At 63.3% G+C, this 16,250-nt stretch overlaps 3 protein-coding genes across 3 annotated transcripts in view; 2 read left to right on the top strand and 1 right to left on the bottom strand.

Moving 5' to 3' along the window:
- LOC136994913 (THAP domain-containing protein 7-like) overlaps positions 1–3,597 on the bottom strand; it is a 42,879-nt gene extending 39,282 nt beyond the window's left edge. The window contains 1 exon segment of the mRNA XM_067314338.1: positions 3,592–3,597. The gene's annotated coding sequence lies outside the window, so the exon portion shown is untranslated.
- Positions 541–6,624, top strand: UBE2M (ubiquitin conjugating enzyme E2 M). The gene is made up of 6 exons (XM_067314349.1): positions 541–1,080; positions 1,904–1,998; positions 2,314–2,352; positions 3,271–3,374; positions 3,784–3,847; positions 6,403–6,624. Exons 1-6 carry the CDS (start codon positions 972–974, stop codon positions 6,541–6,543), a joined length of 552 nt encoding a protein of 183 aa, XP_067170450.1. The 5' UTR covers positions 541–971; the 3' UTR covers positions 6,544–6,624.
- Positions 6,625–7,507: 883 nt separating this feature from the next.
- CHMP2A (charged multivesicular body protein 2A) lies at positions 7,508–12,563 on the top strand. Its single transcript, XM_067314350.1, has 6 exons — positions 7,508–7,598; positions 8,840–9,021; positions 9,701–9,880; positions 10,621–10,751; positions 11,040–11,101; positions 11,600–12,563. The coding sequence occupies exons 2-6, from the start codon at positions 8,854–8,856 to the stop codon at positions 11,719–11,721; spliced, it is 663 nt and encodes a 220-aa protein (XP_067170451.1). The 5' UTR covers positions 7,508–7,598; positions 8,840–8,853; the 3' UTR covers positions 11,722–12,563.
- Positions 12,564–16,250: the final 3,687 nt, after the last annotated feature.

Here is a 16,250-nt window from a genome sequence, read left to right as displayed (position 1 = left end):
CCCCTGCCCTGCTTCCGCCCTGAACGGCTGAGCCTATCAGCGCGCGGCTGGTGCTTGGGGTCCCTCCCATCTCGTGCAGTTGGTGGATGGAGCCGAGGGGGGGGGAGAACGGAGCTCCGGAAAGAGCCGAAGCCTTCCGGAAAGAGCCGGGGGGGGGGGGGCTTGTTCGTGGAGTCTTCCGGAAATAGCCGAAGTTTTCCGGTGAGACCCGAAGGGAGCGGGGAGGGGGAGGTGGTGTCGGACGCTGCCGGAAGCTACCGAGCTTTTCCGGAAACAGCCGAAAGCTCTCCGAAGGGAACCGAAGCGGCGCCGAAACGCAGCGAGCCCGCCCTGCTTCCGGAAAGACCCGAAGGCTGCTCCGGAAAGAGCCGAAGCGGCTGGGGCAAGAGCTCGGCGAGACTCGACTCCTTGCCGGAAAGAGCCGAAGTGTGTGTGGGGGGGCTTTTCCGGAAGAGCCCGAAGCGCCTCCGGAAAGACCCGAAGGTTCTTCCGGAAAGAGCCGAAGCGGCTCGGGGAAGACCCCGGAAAGACTCGCCTTCGTTCCGGAAGAACCCGAAGCGCGTTCGGCGCCCGCCCGAGCCCCCTCCGGAAAAGCCCGAAGGGCGCCGGCGACGGCGCGAAGCCTCCCGCTGCTCGTCCCCGCCCCCTTCCGGAAAGCCCCGAAGCCCCTTCCGGAAAGCCCCGAAGCGCTTCCGGAAGTTGCCGAACGGCGCCGGCCGTTGCCGACTAACCCCCGTCCGCCTCCGCTCTGCGCTCCCGGTCCGGCTCCCGGTGCCGCCGCCGGTGCCGCCTCCCTCCCCCTTCTCCCTTCCCCGCTGCTGAGCCGCCGGGGGGGGCCGCAGCTCGGCTCCCCGCCGCTGCCCCCGGGCCCGGCCCGGCCCCCTGCCCCCTCCCGGCCCCCCCGCCCCCGGGGCGGCCCGCGGCGGCGGCGGCCCGGTGAGGCCCGCGGCGGCCCGGTTCGGCCCGGCAGGATGATCAAGCTCTTCTCGTTGAAGCAGCAGAAGAAGGAGGAGGAATCGGCCGGCGGCACCAAGGGCACCAGCAAAAAGGCCTCGGCTGCCCAGCTCCGCATCCAGAAAGGTGACCCGCACCGGGCCCCGTACCGGTACCGGCACCGGCACCGAGAGGGGGCAGGAACCGGGGCTGCGCCGGGCTCGGGGTCTGCTTCGCCTGGGGGGCTGCTGCCGGCTGCCCCGGGGGAGAACCGGGCCCGGTACCGGGGGGGGAACCAGGGCTGAACCCACCTGGGGTTGGTCCTCATGGGGGGCTGCTGCCGGCTGCCCCGGGGCAGGACCGGGCCCGGTACCGGGGGAAGGAGGGGAACCGGGCCCGAACCCACCTGGGGTTGGTCCCCATGGGGGGCTGCTGCCGGCTGCCCCGGGGCAGGACCGGGCCCGGTACCGGCGGGGGGGGAACCGGGGCTGAACCCACCTGGGGTTGGTCCCCTATGGGGGGCTGCTACCGGCTGCCCCGGGGGAGAACCGGGCCCGGTACCGGGGGGGGGGGGGAACTGGGGCTGGACAGAGCCGGGGCTGGTTCCCCTTGGGGGCTGCTGCCGGCCCTACTGGGGAGGAACTGGGCCCGGTACTGGGGTGAACTGGTCTGGGACTGGTTCCCCTGGGGGGCCACTACCGGGTGCCCTGGGGCAGGACCGGGGCCCGGTACCGGAGGGGACCTGGGCCTGGGACCCTGGTGCTGGTTCTGGTGCTGGGGGGGGGACCTGGGGGCACTGGTGGGGCCTGGCCCCATCCGTGTTTTCCCGTGTCCGTGTCTCCCTTGCGTGTTTCCCCCTGTCCCGCTGCCCTGTGACTGTACGTGTCCCCCGCTGGCTTCTGCACGTGTCCCCCCCGACCCGTGTCCGTGTCCCCGCTCACGCGTGTCCCCACTCACGCGTGTCCCTCAGACATCAACGAGCTGAACTTGCCCAAGACGTGCGAGATCGACTTCTCCGACCAGGACGACCTGCTGCATTTCCGCCTCCTCATCTGCCCCGACGAGGTGCGGGTCCCCCCCCCCTTGTCCCCTGTCACCCCAGGGTCCCCTCCCCATCCCGGTCCACTGGGGTCTCCCTGTCCCTCATCTGCTCCCAGGTCTTTCCATAGGTCTTGGGGTTCTTCTCCGTCCCCACAGTGTCCCCCCCGCCATCACCTCCATCAGGGTCCTCCCCATATCCCTGTCACCTTCTTGTGCCCACTGCCCCACTTTGTCCCTTGGGGGTCCCCTCTGCATCCCCGGTGTCCCCCCCGTTGGCCCTTGGGGTTCTTCCCTGATCCTTGTGTCCCCAACCCCCGGTGACGTCTGTCTTTCCTGCAGGGCTTCTACAAGGGAGGGAAATTCGTCTTCAGTTTTAAGGTCAGTCACGTGCGTGGGGAAGGGGAAGCCTGTGGCCACCAAGATGGGATGGGGACTGCTTGGCTGCCCCAGGGGCTGGGGGTGGTGGCGGCGAGGGGCCGGTGGCCACCGAGGTGGGACCTGTGGCCACCAAGGTGGGACCCATAGTCATGAGCTTGCCCTCTGTGTGGGGAGCAGGATGTGGGTGGCCACCGGCACCTGGCCAGGGGCCACGTGTCCACCCCATGGGTTGGGTTAGGGGCCAGAGGTTGGTGGCCCCTGAGATACAACCAGCAGCCACCAAAATGTGACTAGTTCATGCTATGGGTTGGAGGTGGGTTGGGAGTCGGTGGCTACTAAAACGTTACCTATGGCCACCAAAACATGACACGTGGCCATGTATCTACTGTGTGCTTTGGGGTAGGAGCTGTGGCTGCCAAGATATGATTAGTGGGCACCAAAACGTGACCGGTGTTTACCTTGTGGATTGGAGTTGGGATCAGTGGTTGGTGACCGCTAAGATGTGACCAGTAGCCACGTGTCTATTATCTGGTTTGGGGTATGAACTAGGAGCTGGCAGCTTTTAAGACGTGACCTGCGGCCACCAAGATGTGAGCGATAGCCAGGTGTCCACCCTGTGGGTTGGGATAGAGGCAGGTGGCCGCACCAAGATGCGACCAGTGGCCACCAAGACGTAGACAAATGCCTAGGCAGGGTCAGGTTAGAGGCTGCTGGCCACCGTGACTCGTGGCCGCGTATCCACCTTGTGGGTTGGAGATGGGAATGGGGCGGCTTGGTGGCCGCCGAGACGTGACTGGTGGCCACACGGTCACCCCTTGAACTGGGGGTGGGCCCAGGGACCTGTGACCGCATGGCTGTGGCCGGTGGCCTCCTGCCCAGGTGCTGAGCTGTCACCCTGCCCTTCGCTCTTGCCCCCAGGTCGGCCAGGGCTATCCCCACGACCCGCCGAAAGTGAAGTGCGAGACGATGGTCTATCACCCCAACATCGACCTGGAGGGCAACGTCTGCCTCAACATCCTCAGGTGGGCAGCTGGCAGGGCTGGGGTGGCCGCGGGCACATCTGGAGTGGCCACAGCTGGATTTGGGTCTCGTGTGCCTCCCCCCCCCCCAGGGCACCCGTCAGGGTGGGACAAGGGGGCCCCTGGTCCAGGCGTCGCCCCTTCTTGTGGCCTTAGACGTGGCTGGAGGCGGCCGCAGGGTGGACGTGGACACGTCTGGGGTGGCCGCAGCTGGATCTCGGTCCCCGTCCACCCCCCAAATGCCAATGAGGGAGGGGAAGAGGGGGCACATGGTGCCTTGGGTCCGTGCGCTGCTCCTGAGCACCCCGTGACCAGGCAGGTCCTGGGCTGGGACACATCTGGGGTGGCCATGGACACATCCCAGCTGGATCTGGGAGCCGTGTTCCCCGCTAACGCCCAGTTCTGTCCCCAGAGAGGACTGGAAGCCCGTCCTGACGATAAACTCGATCATCTACGGCCTGCAGTACCTCTTCCTGGTGAGCGTCACTGCCTCGGGGGCACCCGGTGGGGTGGGGGGCACCCACCGTGGCTCTGGGGTGGCTCTGGGATGCCCTGTGAGGACACTCAGTCGTCCCTGGACACTGGACCATCAGCAAGGGCACCTGGTGGCTCTGGGACACCCCATGTCACCCCTGGGATGCCCGATACGGGTGTCCTATTGCCCTCAGGCACCTCCTGGTGGCCTTGGGATACCCAGTGGCCCTAGGATACTTCTCCAGGGGATTGGGTGGCCCTGGAAACCTCCTGGGGGCAACCGGTGGCTTTGGGTCACCTTGGGGTGGCCCCAGGACATCCTGCAGGGGCATCCAGTGACCCTGGGACACCTCGTGGTGTCCCTGGGATGCTGCTGAGTGGCACCTGATGGCCCTGGGACACCCCACGGTGGCTCCCAGTGACCCTAGGCCACCCCAGGCTGTCCCCAAACCCTGTCCTTAACCCCAGAACAGCTGTGGGACCCCATTTACCCCAGGTGTGGGGCAAAAACTTTTCCAGTCTCCTGTTAATACCCCCCCCAACAAGGATTTACCCTGGGAGGGGGCTGATGGGATACTGGAGGTCCCGTTACTCTGGGCTGGAGCTGCTTTCTTGGCCTGGGGTGGTATCTGGTCGTTTAAAAAAAATACTCAAAGGGTTTTAAGAAGTATTGGGGGGGGTATCATGTGGGGTAGATGGGTGTATTGGGGGTATTAAGGGGTATCAGGGGTGTTAAAGTGTATTGGGGGTGTCAAAGAGAGTATAAGGGTTTTTAAGAGAAGTATCAGGCTTTTAAGGAGTATTGACTGGGTACTAAGTGGTATCACCGGGGTATTGAGGGGATCTGGGGAGCATAGGATGTATTTAGGAGTACTAGGAGAATATTGCGGGGTGTAAAGGGGTATTTAGGGGGATATTAAGGGTTATTAAGGAGTACCAGGGGTATCAAGGGGGTGTGGGGGTATTGTGGGGTATCGAGGAGCTCGAGGGTATATCAAAGTGGCTGTTAAGGAGTATTGGGAGTATCAGGGGGTCTTAGTGAGTACCAGGGGGCATCAAGGGGTATTGAAGGGAGCATTTAGGAGTATCAGGGGTGGCAAGGATTATCAGAGGAGTATGAGAGTATTAAGGAGCATTGAGGGGGGTATGAGTGGGTGCTAAGGAATATCAGGCGTATCCGGTGGGGTTAAGGAGTATCAAGGAATACCAAAGAGTATTAGGAAGTATCAGTGGGGGTGTTAAGGAGCATCGGGGAGGTACTGAGGTTGCTATGTGGAGTGTTAAGGAGTACCAGGGAGTATTGAGGGGCTGCTTAGGAGTACCAGCAGGTATTGTCAAGAAAGGAGTATTGGGGGGGACTGTTAAGGAGTACCAGGGAGTATGGAGGCATCTGTTAACATGTACCAGGGAGTATTGAGGGGGCTGCTAAGGAGCACCAAGGGATATTGAGGGAGGTGTGGGGTGTTAAGGAGTATCGGGGGGTATCAAGGAGTACCACTGAGTATTGAAGGAGCTGTTACGGACTACCAGGGAGTACCAAGGACCTGGTAAGAAGTACCAGAGTATCAAGGGGGCTGCTAAGGAGCATTAGAGGGTACTGAGGGAGGTATGGGGGGGTGTTAATGGATACCAGGGGTGTCGAAGAGTTCCTGGGAGCCCTTAGGGACCTGTCAAGGAGTACCAGGGAGCATCAAGGGGCCTGTTAAGCAGCACCGGGAGTATCGAGGGAGGTGCGAGGAGTGTTACGGTGTATTGAGGAGTACCAGGGAGCAATGAAGACCCATTAAGGAGTACCAGGGTGCGTCAAGGGGCCTGTTTAGCAGCACCAGGGGGTACTGAGGGAAGTACAAGGGGCGTTAAGGGGTATCAGGGAGTATCGAGGAGTACCAGGGAGCATCAAGGGACCTGTTTAGCAGCACCAGGGGGTATTGAGGGAGGTATAAGGGATGTTAAGGAGTACCAGGGAGCATCGAGGAGTACCAGGGAGCATCAAGGGACCTGTTAAGCAGCACTGGGGGTATTGAGGGAAGTACAAGGGGCGTCAAGGGGTATCTGGGAGTATCGAGGAGTACCAGGGAGCATCAGTGGACCTATTTAGCAGCCCCAGGGGGTATTGAGGGAAGTATAAGGGGCATTAAGGGCTATCAGGGAGTATCAAGGAGTACCAGGGAGCACCAAGGGACCTGTTTAGCAGCACCAGGGGGTATTGAGAGAGGTATAAGGGGTGTTAAGGAGTATCAGGGAGTATCGAGGAGTACCAGGGAGCATCAAGGGACCTGTTTAGCAGCACCAGGGAGTATTGAGGGAGGTATAAGGGGTGTTAAGGAGTATCAGGGAGTATCGAAGAGTACCAAGGAGTACTGAACACCCGTTAAGAAGGCCCAGGGCGCACGAAGGAGCCTGTTAAGCAGCGCCAGCGGGTGAAGAGGGAGGTGCGAAGGGCATCAAGGGGTATCGGGGGGGTATCAGGGAGTCCCCGGAGCCCCGAGGGGGCTGTTGCGGGGCGCGGGGAGGGGGCAGCCGGAGCTAAGCTGACGCCGCGCGTGTCTCCCCGCAGGAGCCGAACCCCGAGGACCCGCTGAACAAGGAGGCGGCCGAGGTGCTGCAGAGCAACCGGCGCCTCTTCGAGCAGAACGTGCAGCGCTCGCTGCGCGGCGGCTACGTCGGCGCCACCTACTTCGAGCGCTGCCTCAAGTAGCCCTCGGCTGCCCAGTCCGCCCAGTCCGGGCCGCCCCTGCCCCCCGCCCCCCCGCTATTTATTGCCCCCCGGGGGCGGGGGGGGGCCCCCCCCCTCCCCGCGCCCCCCCCTTCCCCGGGGCTGTTCGCAAGCGCGGAGGGTAATTAAAGGGCGACGGTAACGAGCGGCGGCTCCCCCCCCCCCTCCTACTCCGTGTCTGTGCTTCCTTTGGCGGTGGCACCAGTTGGGCCTTACTGGTTTAACTGGGGGGAGGGGGGACTGAGCCCCTGCGAGCATCTTCCCAGCCCTGGACCTCCCAGTTGCCCCCAGTATGCCCAGTTTCCCCTCCCTGCTGCTCCCAGTATGCCCCTATCTTCTCCCAGTGCCCCCCAGTATGTTTGGTTGCCCCCGCAATGTGCCCTAGTTCCTTGTCCCAGTGTTCCCAGTATGGCCCAATCCCCCCCCTGCAATATGGCCCTATTCTTCCCCAGTGTGTCCCAGTCCCCCTGCTGTGTGCCAGTGCCCCCTCCCAGTATGTCCCAGTGACTGAGCAGCTCCCAGTTCACCCCCTGCCCCCACACTCACACTGTGTCTGGTGACCCCCCAGTATTTCCCAGTGTCCCCCCCCCACCCCCTGTATGTCCCAGTCCCCCCCTCCAGTATGTCCCAGTGAGTCCCAGAACATTCCAGTTTCTCCCTCCTGTACATCCCAGTGCTCCCTGGTACGTCCCAGTTCCTTCCCAGTATGTCCCAGTTCCCCTGGAACATCCCAGTATGTCCCGGTCCCCGCGGCCGCCTCCCTGCTGGGGGGGGTCGCTGTCCCCGCCGAAGGCACCGCTCTGGTGCGTCCTTCTCGATGCTCGCCGGGCAGGAAGTGACGTTTCCCGGCCTCTCGCTAGCCGCACCGGTGATCGGCACGCTCGCTGGGGCCGCTCTTGCCGCTCTGTCTCTATGGTTGAACCTGCGGGAAGGCGGGGCGGTGGCGTCCTTCCCCGTCATGTGACCGAAACGGCCGTGTGACGTCACGGAGTTTGCGGAAGTGCACGGGAAAAACCGGGAGACGCGGAAGGATCGGGGTGAGGGGTCGGGGGGGCAGGCGTCTAGAGGGGCCCGGTACCGGGGGATCATAGAGAGGGGCGGGGGAACTGGGGGGGCCGGTACCAGGGGACCGTAGAGCGGAGCGGGGGGGCGTCTAGAGGGGCCCGGTACGACGGGATCATAGAGAGGGGCGGGAGGTCTAGAGGGGCCCTGTACTGGGGGACCATAGAGCGGGGCGGGGAGTTTAGAGGGGCTTGGTACCGGGGGACCATAGAGAGGGGCGGGGGGGGGGAGGTTGTCCTAGAGGGGCCCGGTACCGGGGGACTGTAGAGTGGGGCGGGGGGTCTAGTGGGGCCCGGTATCGGGGGACCATAGAGCGGGGCGGGGAGGTGGAGGGCTAGAAGCGCCCTGTTCCGGGGGGAACTATAGAGAGGGGCGAGCTGGAGGCGCTCGGTACCGGGGAGCGGGACAGCACAGGGGAGGGGAGAAGGGCCCGGGACCATAGAGAGGACCCGGGACCTCCGGGGGGGACGTGGGTCATAGAGGGGGGCCAGAAGGGACTCTACGGGAGGGGGGACGGGGGAGCGACTATAGAGAGCGGCCGAGGCCCCCGGGGGCGGTTGGGCTCCCGGGTCCATAAGAGAGAAGCGGGGGGGGTAGGGAGGGGGAACCATAGAGAGGGGCAGGGTCCCTGCAGAAGGACCAGAGAGGGGCGCTCTATGCCTCGATCATAGAGTTGGCAATGAGTGGATCATAGACTCAGCACCGGCTTGTCTAATTTCAGGAGCCAGTCTGGGAGGAGAAGAACGATAGAGAGGAAGGGTGGGGGTGTGTGGGGGGTGCGGGGGTGTGTGTGTAGCATCCTGGGGAGCACCACAGAGAGGAGGGCGGGGCCGCTCTGGGCAGGCGGGAGGCCTGAAGGGGGCGGGGCTTCTTGCCCCTCGTTGCCTGGCGATTGGCTGGGCTTCCTGTTGCCGTGGTGATGGGGCGGGGCCTGGGGGTGGAAGGGCGGAGCCTGAGGTGTAAGCGGCTGCGGTGGGGGGGGGGAAGGGGGCAGCTGGGCCTTGTGGGGTGTAAATGGGTTTGGGGGGGCGGGAGTTGGGGGCAGCTAAACCCCCCCCCGGGGGCGTTAATGGGGCTGGGAGGACCCAGACCCCCAGGGGACGTTAAAGGCTCCTGGAGTCATGCTGAGCCCAGGGGCAGCGGGGGCCTGGTGCAGATCCCGGCACGGCCTCATCGGATCCCCCCCCCCATGTCCCCCCCACCCTCATGTCCCCAGACCCCGCCGCCATCATGGACTTGCTGTTCGGGCGCCGGAAGACGCCGGAGGAGCTGCTGCGGCAGAACCAGCGGGCGCTGGCCCGGGCCATGCGGGAGCTGGACCGCGAGCGCCAGAAGCTGGAGGCGCAGGAGAAGAAGATCATCGTCGACATCAAGAAGATGGCCAAGCAGGGGCAGATGGTGAGGGGAGGGACACCGTGGTGGGGACTTAGGGCGCCTGGAGGGACCAGGGGACCTCAGGGCAGAGCAGGGGACGTGGAGAGGACCGGAGGACATGGCAGGAACCGGGACGCTTGGAGGGGACCAGAGGACGTGGAGGGGATCAGAGCACTGTGGTGGGGACTTGGGGACATGGAGGGGACTGTGGTGGGGATGAAGGGACATGGAGGTGGCTAGGGGACATGGAGGGGACCAGGGGACACAGAGGGGACTGGGACTCGTGTGGGGTCTGGGTGATGCGGAGGGGACCACGGTGCTGTGGTGGGGACTGTGGTGGGGACAAGGGGATGCAGGAGGGATCAGGGGACATAGAAGGGACCAGGGCGCTGCAGTGGGGACAAAAGAACGCAGAAGGGACCAGGGGCTTGGTGAGGACTGGGGAACATGGGGGTGACCAGAGGACCATGGTGGGGACCAGGAGAGGTGGAGAGTACCAGAGACATGGAGGGGACCAGGGCACCGAAGTGGGGAGTAAAGGGCGCAGAGGAAACTGGGGGACATGGAGGGGACCAAGGAACAGAACGGGGGGGCCCAGCCACTGTGGTGGGCACTAGGAGATGTGGAGGGGTCTGTGGAGATCCCTCAGGGCTCTGGGGATCCCCACGGACCCTGTGGCCACCTGAGGTCCCCTGGCCCACAGGACGCCGTGAAGATCATGGCGAAGGACCTAGTGCGGACGCGGCGCTACGTGAAGAAGTTCATCACCATGAGGGCCAACGTTCAAGCCGTGTCCCTCAAGATCCAGACCCTCAAGTCCAACAACTCCATGGCCCAGGCCATGAAAGGCGTCACGAAGGCTATGGCCACCATGAACCGGCAGGTGGGTGCCCGTGGGGATATCCCCAAGGCTGTAGCCACCATGAGCTGCCCCTGGATGGCCGTGGGGATGTCCCTGAGATAACGGCCACTGTGAGCTGCCCAGGGGACATCCCTGAGGCTGTGACCACCATGAGCTTTCCGAGGTGGCTGCGTGGATGTGCTTGAGAACGTGGCTACCACGAGGAGTCCAGGGCGGCGTCCCCAAGGCTGTAGCCGTTGTGAGCTGCCCTGAGGTGGTTGTGGGGATGTCCCCATGGGCACGGCCACCCCTAGTTTCCCCAGGGTGACCGTGGGGATGTCTGTGTGACGGTGGCCACCATGAGCTGCCTCGGGAATGTGGCCGTTGTGATCTGCACTGAGGTGATCACGGTGACATCCCCAAGGCCGTGGCCATCACAAGCTGCCCTGGGCATCCATAGGGATGTGTCCGAGGTTGTGATCACCTCAACTTGCTCGGGGTGGCCGTGACAATGATCCTGAGACCGTGGCCATCGTGAACTGCGTGGATGAACATGGGGACGTTCCTAAGACCATAACCATCATGAGCTGCCCCAGGGGACATCTCCAAGGCCATGGCCACCACAAACTGCCCAATGTGGTCATGGCGTACCCAAGGCCGTGGCCACCAAGAATGGCAGCAGGGGATGTCCCAAAGGCTGTGACCACCCTGAGCTGCCCCAGGTGCTGCAGGGACATGCTGTATTCCCACATGCCACGTGCCGTGTCCCCGTGTCCCCCCAGCTGAAGCTGCCGCAGATCCAGAAGATCATGATGGAGTTCGAGAAGCAGGCGGAGATCATGGACATGAAGGAGGAACTGATGAACGACGCCATCGACGACGCCATGGGAGACGAGGATGATGAGGAGGAGAGGTGAGAGGGAAAAGAGGATGAGGACATGGATGTGGGGGCACGAGGTGACACGGGGGAGGAGGAAACAGAGAAGAGCAAGACAACAGACGCTGGGGAGACACCAGGCACAATTGAGGGGGAACAGGGCAAGTCAAGGACACCGCGAGGGGTGACAGGGGACACTGGGGGCTCGAGGACCCCCGAGGAGGGATGGGGCAGGTTGGAGACCCTCGGGGGGAGGGACAGGGGCGACACAGGGGGAGTCAAGGGTCTCAGGGCGACCCCTGACCACCCCGTCCTCCCCACCAGCGACGCGGTGGTGTCGCAAGTGCTGGACGAGCTGGGCTTGACCCTCACCGACGAGCTGGCCAGTGAGTGGGGCCGTTGGGTAACGGGGAGTCTGGGGAGGGGGGATTTGGGGGATACCTGGGGGCTATTTGGGAGATCTTGGGGGGGGGGGAAGCCAGGTGGAAGTGAGGGTCTGGGGGATAATGTGGGGGTCTGGGGAGTATTTGGGGGGGTTCGGGGTGGAACTGTGGGAGCACGTAAGGATCCGGGGGAATATTTGGGGGGTAACTTTGGGGCAGATGGGGGTCTAGGGGGGGTATTTGAGGCGTAACCAGGGGGTAATGGGGTCACCTGGGGGTCTGGGGGGTATCGGAGGGGATCGAGGGGGTATTTCAGGAGTCCGGGGCAGGATTTGGGGGGCAGATGAGGGGTTGGAGGGGTAACTGGGGGGGGGTATTTGGGGCTCTGGGGGGGCAGTTGTGGGGCGTTCGGGTTCGGGGTGGCCGGGAGGAGGGGGGAAGGGGGTCACCTGGGATTGCCGCCCCCCCCCCCAACCTTTGACCTTCGCCCTTTGCCCCCAGCGCTGCCCCCGCCGGGGGGGTCGCTGGCAGCGGGGGAGGGGCGGGCGCCCGAGGCCGCAGCCGCCTTGGCCGACGCCGACGCCGACCTGGAGGAGCGGCTCAAGAACCTGCGCCGGGACTGACCTCCGACCCCCCGACCCCGGGCCGTGATCCGCGGCGACCTCCGACCCTGCTCCCCGGCAGCCCGCGGCGACCGGCGGCCCCCGGCGTTGACCCGTGGTGACCTGCGACCCCGGGGTCGGCCCCTGGTGACCTGCGACCCCACGGCTGCCCCCCGGTGACCTGCGACCCCGGGGTCGACCCCCGGTGACCTGCGACCCTGGGGCTGCGCCACAGCGACCTCTGACCCTGTGCGACCCCCCGGTGACCTGCAATCTCTGCCCCGACCCCGTGGCGACCTCCGACCCTGCCCCAGGGTCACCGACAGTGACCTGCAACCCCTGACCCCCCTTCCCCGGCCTTCTGGTGACTCTTGACCCCAGGGCTGACCCCTGACCCATGGCCTTGACCTATGGTGACCTGTGTCACCCAAACAGGCCCCCTGGGGCTGACCCCAGTGACCCTTGACCCTGCCCTGCCCTCTGTGGCTGGGGGGGGCATCACAGACACACTACGGGGCCTTGCCCCCCCCCCCGGGGGTATTTGCCCCCCTGGGGGTATCTGCCCTCCTCCACTGGGGTATTTGCCTCCTCTTGGAGTATTTGTGCCCCCCCCGGGGGTATTTCCTCCCACGGAGTATCCGTTGCACTGCTGTGGGGTATTTTCCCAGTTTTTGGGGGGCATTTGCCCCCCCACCCAAGGATATTTGCTCCCTTCTCCAGGTAATTTTCCCCCTCTTGGGTTATTTCTGCCCCCCTGGGGGTATTTACTCCCTGCTTTGGGTTATTTGCCCCCTCTTGGGGTATTTGTTTTCTCCGGGGCAGTTCAGCCCACCACGGGGGCAATAAAGGCCGCACGTTCTTTACTTGCCCCCCCCCACCTCGGCTGGTTCCTAGGGTATGGGGACTAACCGGTGCCCCCCAGTCCCAGACTGGGAGCTCCTGGGGTGCGATTCGCTGCTGGCTGCTACGAGGTTGGGCACCGGGAAGGGGAACCCGGACGCCTGGGGTTCTCTTGGGGTTGGGGGCCGGTTTGGGGCCCCTGGATGCCTTCGTCCTCCAGCCACCAAAGCTCAACGGAATCACAGCGCTCCTAACGCCCCAGGCGGATAAGGAGCCGTACGACACGGCATTATGGTGCCCCGAATGGAATTTGAGAACATGCTGATGTAGGCAGCAGGAAGCAAAGGCGCCGGATGGGAAGAGCACACCTAGCAGACGACATGAGGTGCTCAGTCAAAGCAGCTTCTCTTCTCCTCCTTCTTCTCCCTGGAGACCTCCCAAGACGGGAAGCTCCTACCACGGCCGCGCTTCGTGCTAAAATCATCCTGGTCCATAAGGAGGATTTGTGGGAAACGTACGGCCAGCTCTTCCGCTTTGTTTTCACCCCTCTGCCGCATCCCAGCCCGTCTCGTCTGGATCCCACCAGCTGTGGATGGAGTTTCCTGCACCGGCTCCGTGGGTGGAGGAGCCCGTTGCAATCCTTCCGGCCGTGGCCGCCTTTCTCCATGTGCCTGAAGGATCCTGCGGGACTATGCCAGCATTTCCCGTGGCACTGGACACGTCGCGAGTGGAGGGGCCTCTCACAACCCGACCCCACTGTGGGGAGACCCACAGCTCCAGCAGCACCCAGAGCATCCCCGGAACGGCATTGCTGGAGGAAAACGCTGCCTGGGCAGGCGGCGTGGCCCGGGATCTCCTCGTAGGGGCCAAAGAGTTGGGTCTGAATTTCGGGAGGCTGCTGGAGAAACACGCAGGACGGATTGCTTCAAAAGTAGCGTGGAGGACCATCACCAGGACTCCAGCTGCCTAATGCGGGTTTCTAACAGCATGGGGATGGGGAGCCCCACCACGCACAAGTGTTTGCACGCGCGTGTGCAGATCTGGGAGTGTTCGTGCACAAAGTGGGTGCTCAGTCCCTGTCTCCCCTCCAAAGCACGCAGGATGAAGACCGCTCGGCGCGGCCACCAGCGCCCTCTCCCCAAATGTCACCCATTCTGGAGCTCCGTTTCCAGCATCTTCCCACCCCCCAGCAAGTCCTTGCCATTTCTGCTCCTCCCTGCACGTGGCAAAAGCCAAAGGGTGTGAAGCCAAAGGAAAGCGAGAAATGCATGCCTGAGGGTCTCAGACACTTGAAGCAGCTCCAGGCCCATCCGAGGAGAGCAAAGGGCCGGAGGCAAGGCACAGGGAGGAAAGGGAAGGTGGAAAGCCCATGAACTGAAACCCTCGCGGAGCAGGAGAGAGAAGTGAAGTGGAAATGTGGCTCTTGGAGAGGAGCTTGTGGCACCCCGTCCAGCTCTGCCTGCCGCGTCCTGCTCGCAGGAGACGTCTTGGGCCGAGCTTTTACGTGGGGCCAAGTGGGGTGGGCCAGAATGGTCCTCCGGGAGAAACCTGCAGGGCAGATGCCATCAAAACCCGTGGCAAGGCAGGTCACCAAGGGTCCTGCTGCCACATGGGGCTTTCCAAAACCATGGGGACAGGAAGCCCCACAGTACCCCAGCGTGGGCCCATGCGCGTGCAGATGTGTGTGCACAAAGCGGGTGCTCAGTCCCTGTCTCCAGAGCTGTCCTTTAATTCCCCTCCAAAGCACCCACGCTGCAAATGGCCCGTTTCACATGCCCTCCAACAAAGTTTCACATCATCTGGAAACTTGCTTTAATGCGACTGAAAAAAATCCAGGGTGCAGGAGCCCGGCTGGTGGTCAGCGGTACCTCTCCCTCTTTGGCAGGAGGCGAGATGTCTCTCGGGGGCTGCAGAGTTAAGCAGAAAGGGGCTGAGCGTGAGGAGAAAAGCAGGGAAATCCTGCTGGCTGTGCTCAGGCCCTTCCTGATGATGAAAAGCTCGCAGCTTCTCATCTGCTTCTGAGTGCCCAACACCTCGCGCGGGGACGGCAGGGCTGTGCTGCTGGGGCGCCAGGCTGCCAAGCCTGCTGCGGTGGCAGGACGGGGGTGAGGGGCAGAGCCTCTTTCCCAGGAGCTGCTGGTGGGGGAAGGAAGGGTTTGGAGGGGAGCAGCCAAGACCGCCGTCTTGGCGGGTACTTACCCGGGGAAGTGCTGCCTTAGGTTCTGCTCCGGGAGTTTTCTTTGGGCCTCCTGCCACTTCTCCTGCGGAGACGTCTTGGCCTTGAGCGGGGGCAGAGCCTGCGTTCCCTGCGCTGACGGGCTCCTGCGACAGCGGTGACAAATCCTCTCTCAGCCTGTGGCTGGGAGCCCTCCTGCCACTGCCGTCCCGCAGCCCCAGCACACGCCGTCGCTTTGGTCCCCAGAGCCCCTTTCAGCGGCGGAGGGGTTTTGGCCTTTCAGTCAGGGCAGCAGAGAGGCTCCCGGAGGGAAGGTCTCCCGCAGGTCCTTTGGGGTCCCTCAGAAGTCAGGGGATGCTGCCCCCAAGCCCATGGATGAGGCAGTGGCAAATGGGACGTCCCACGCGTGGGGCTCTGGGCACTGGGCTGTGCCAGGCCTTGGCCGCAGCTGTGTGCGCTTACTCTTGCTGGGGTCCCGGCAGCTGAAAAGTCACTCTCTTCACTCGAGAGGGACGTTTCCCGCCCTGCACCTTCGGTTTGTCCTGCTGCCTGGGCTCTTCTGGAGGATGGGGAATCCTTTGCGCTGGAGCACCCAAACGCTGCCAAGGAAGGGAGGCAGGGAGAAATAAGCCCGCAAGCAGAGGGGCTCTTTCCCAGGTGCCTTGCAGCACAGGTGACCGCCAGCACCCATGCTGTGCCTCCAGCATGGGATCTCCTCACAATATGTTCTCCTGAGCGGGCCAAACCTGGCTGCTCCATCTCTGCCTGTCCCCTAGGCTTCTGGAGAACAGCTGCCCAGCTTGGAGGGAGAAGTTGCCAGGGTGGCCCGAAGGGCCTCCTCTCCCCAGAAAAGCCTTATGTAACGGTTGCGGATCTCTTCAATGCTCTCCAGCCTTTGCCTTTCGTCCAGGAAGGCATCCCAGACGTCCAGAGAAGCATCTTCTGCAGTGGTGCCTCCTTTCCGGGGATGATCCTGTCATGCAAGGGAGGGAAAAGAGAAAGCGGTGGACATGGAGGTGTGGAGAGAGGAAAGCGCAGGCAGCACAAGGCAGGCGTGCAGGGCTGGATGCTTTCCAAGGCTGCCAGTACCTTGTCCCTGCAGGCTTCCCATATAGTTTCGTCGCTGTACAGCACCCTCAAATACAAGTCATTCCAGAAGTAGCCCACATCCCACTTCCAGTGCAAAAGAAAAGAGAAGGATGGAAAAGGATGGAAAGGGAAAGAAAAGGTGGGAGGAAAGTGAAGGAAAGAAAAGGAAAGAAAATGAGGGGAGGAAAGGAAGAAAGGAGGGAGGGAGGGAGGGAGGGATGAAGAGGGGAAAGAGGACGGAGAGAGGGCAGTAGGATTTCAGGCAGAGCTGCCATGAACGTCTCCAGACAGTGCCCAAGGCCGAGAAAGATCTCCAGCCGCCCTTGGGGGAATTCCCCTCTGTCCCGTCCGCCCTGGAAGATTTTGTCCCTTGGAAAGGCTCGTGGGCATGCTGGCCTGGGATGGCTGGGGGGATTCTCTTTTAAAACGGTTTGCTGAAAGCCAG

This window comes from Apteryx mantelli, chromosome 34, assembly GCF_036417845.1.
Source record: "Apteryx mantelli isolate bAptMan1 chromosome 34, bAptMan1.hap1, whole genome shotgun sequence".
Lineage (NCBI taxonomy): Eukaryota > Metazoa > Chordata > Aves > Apterygiformes > Apterygidae > Apteryx > Apteryx mantelli.
The sequence above is the reverse complement of the archived record's forward strand: the minus strand, read 5'-3'. Positions and strand labels throughout refer to the sequence as shown.

Excerpts from the sequence above, each read along its gene's own strand:
- UBE2M (XM_067314349.1), top strand. The coding sequence starts at position 972 with ATGATCAAGCTCTTCTCGTTGAAGCAGCAGAAGAAGGAGGAGGAATCG. Across the intron at positions 1,081-1,903 it reads CCAGCTCCGCATCCAGAAAG|ACATCAACGAGCTGAACTTG; the intron begins GTGACCCGCACC and ends CGTGTCCCTCAG. Across the intron at positions 3,848-6,402 it reads GCCTGCAGTACCTCTTCCTG|GAGCCGAACCCCGAGGACCC; the intron begins GTGAGCGTCACT and ends GTCTCCCCGCAG.
- CHMP2A (XM_067314350.1), top strand. The coding sequence starts at position 8,854 with ATGGACTTGCTGTTCGGGCGCCGGAAGACGCCGGAGGAGCTGCTGCGG. Across the intron at positions 9,881-10,620 it reads TGGCCACCATGAACCGGCAG|CTGAAGCTGCCGCAGATCCA; the intron begins GTGGGTGCCCGT and ends GTGTCCCCCCAG. Across the intron at positions 10,752-11,039 it reads GAGGATGATGAGGAGGAGAG|CGACGCGGTGGTGTCGCAAG; the intron begins GTGAGAGGGAAA and ends CCTCCCCACCAG.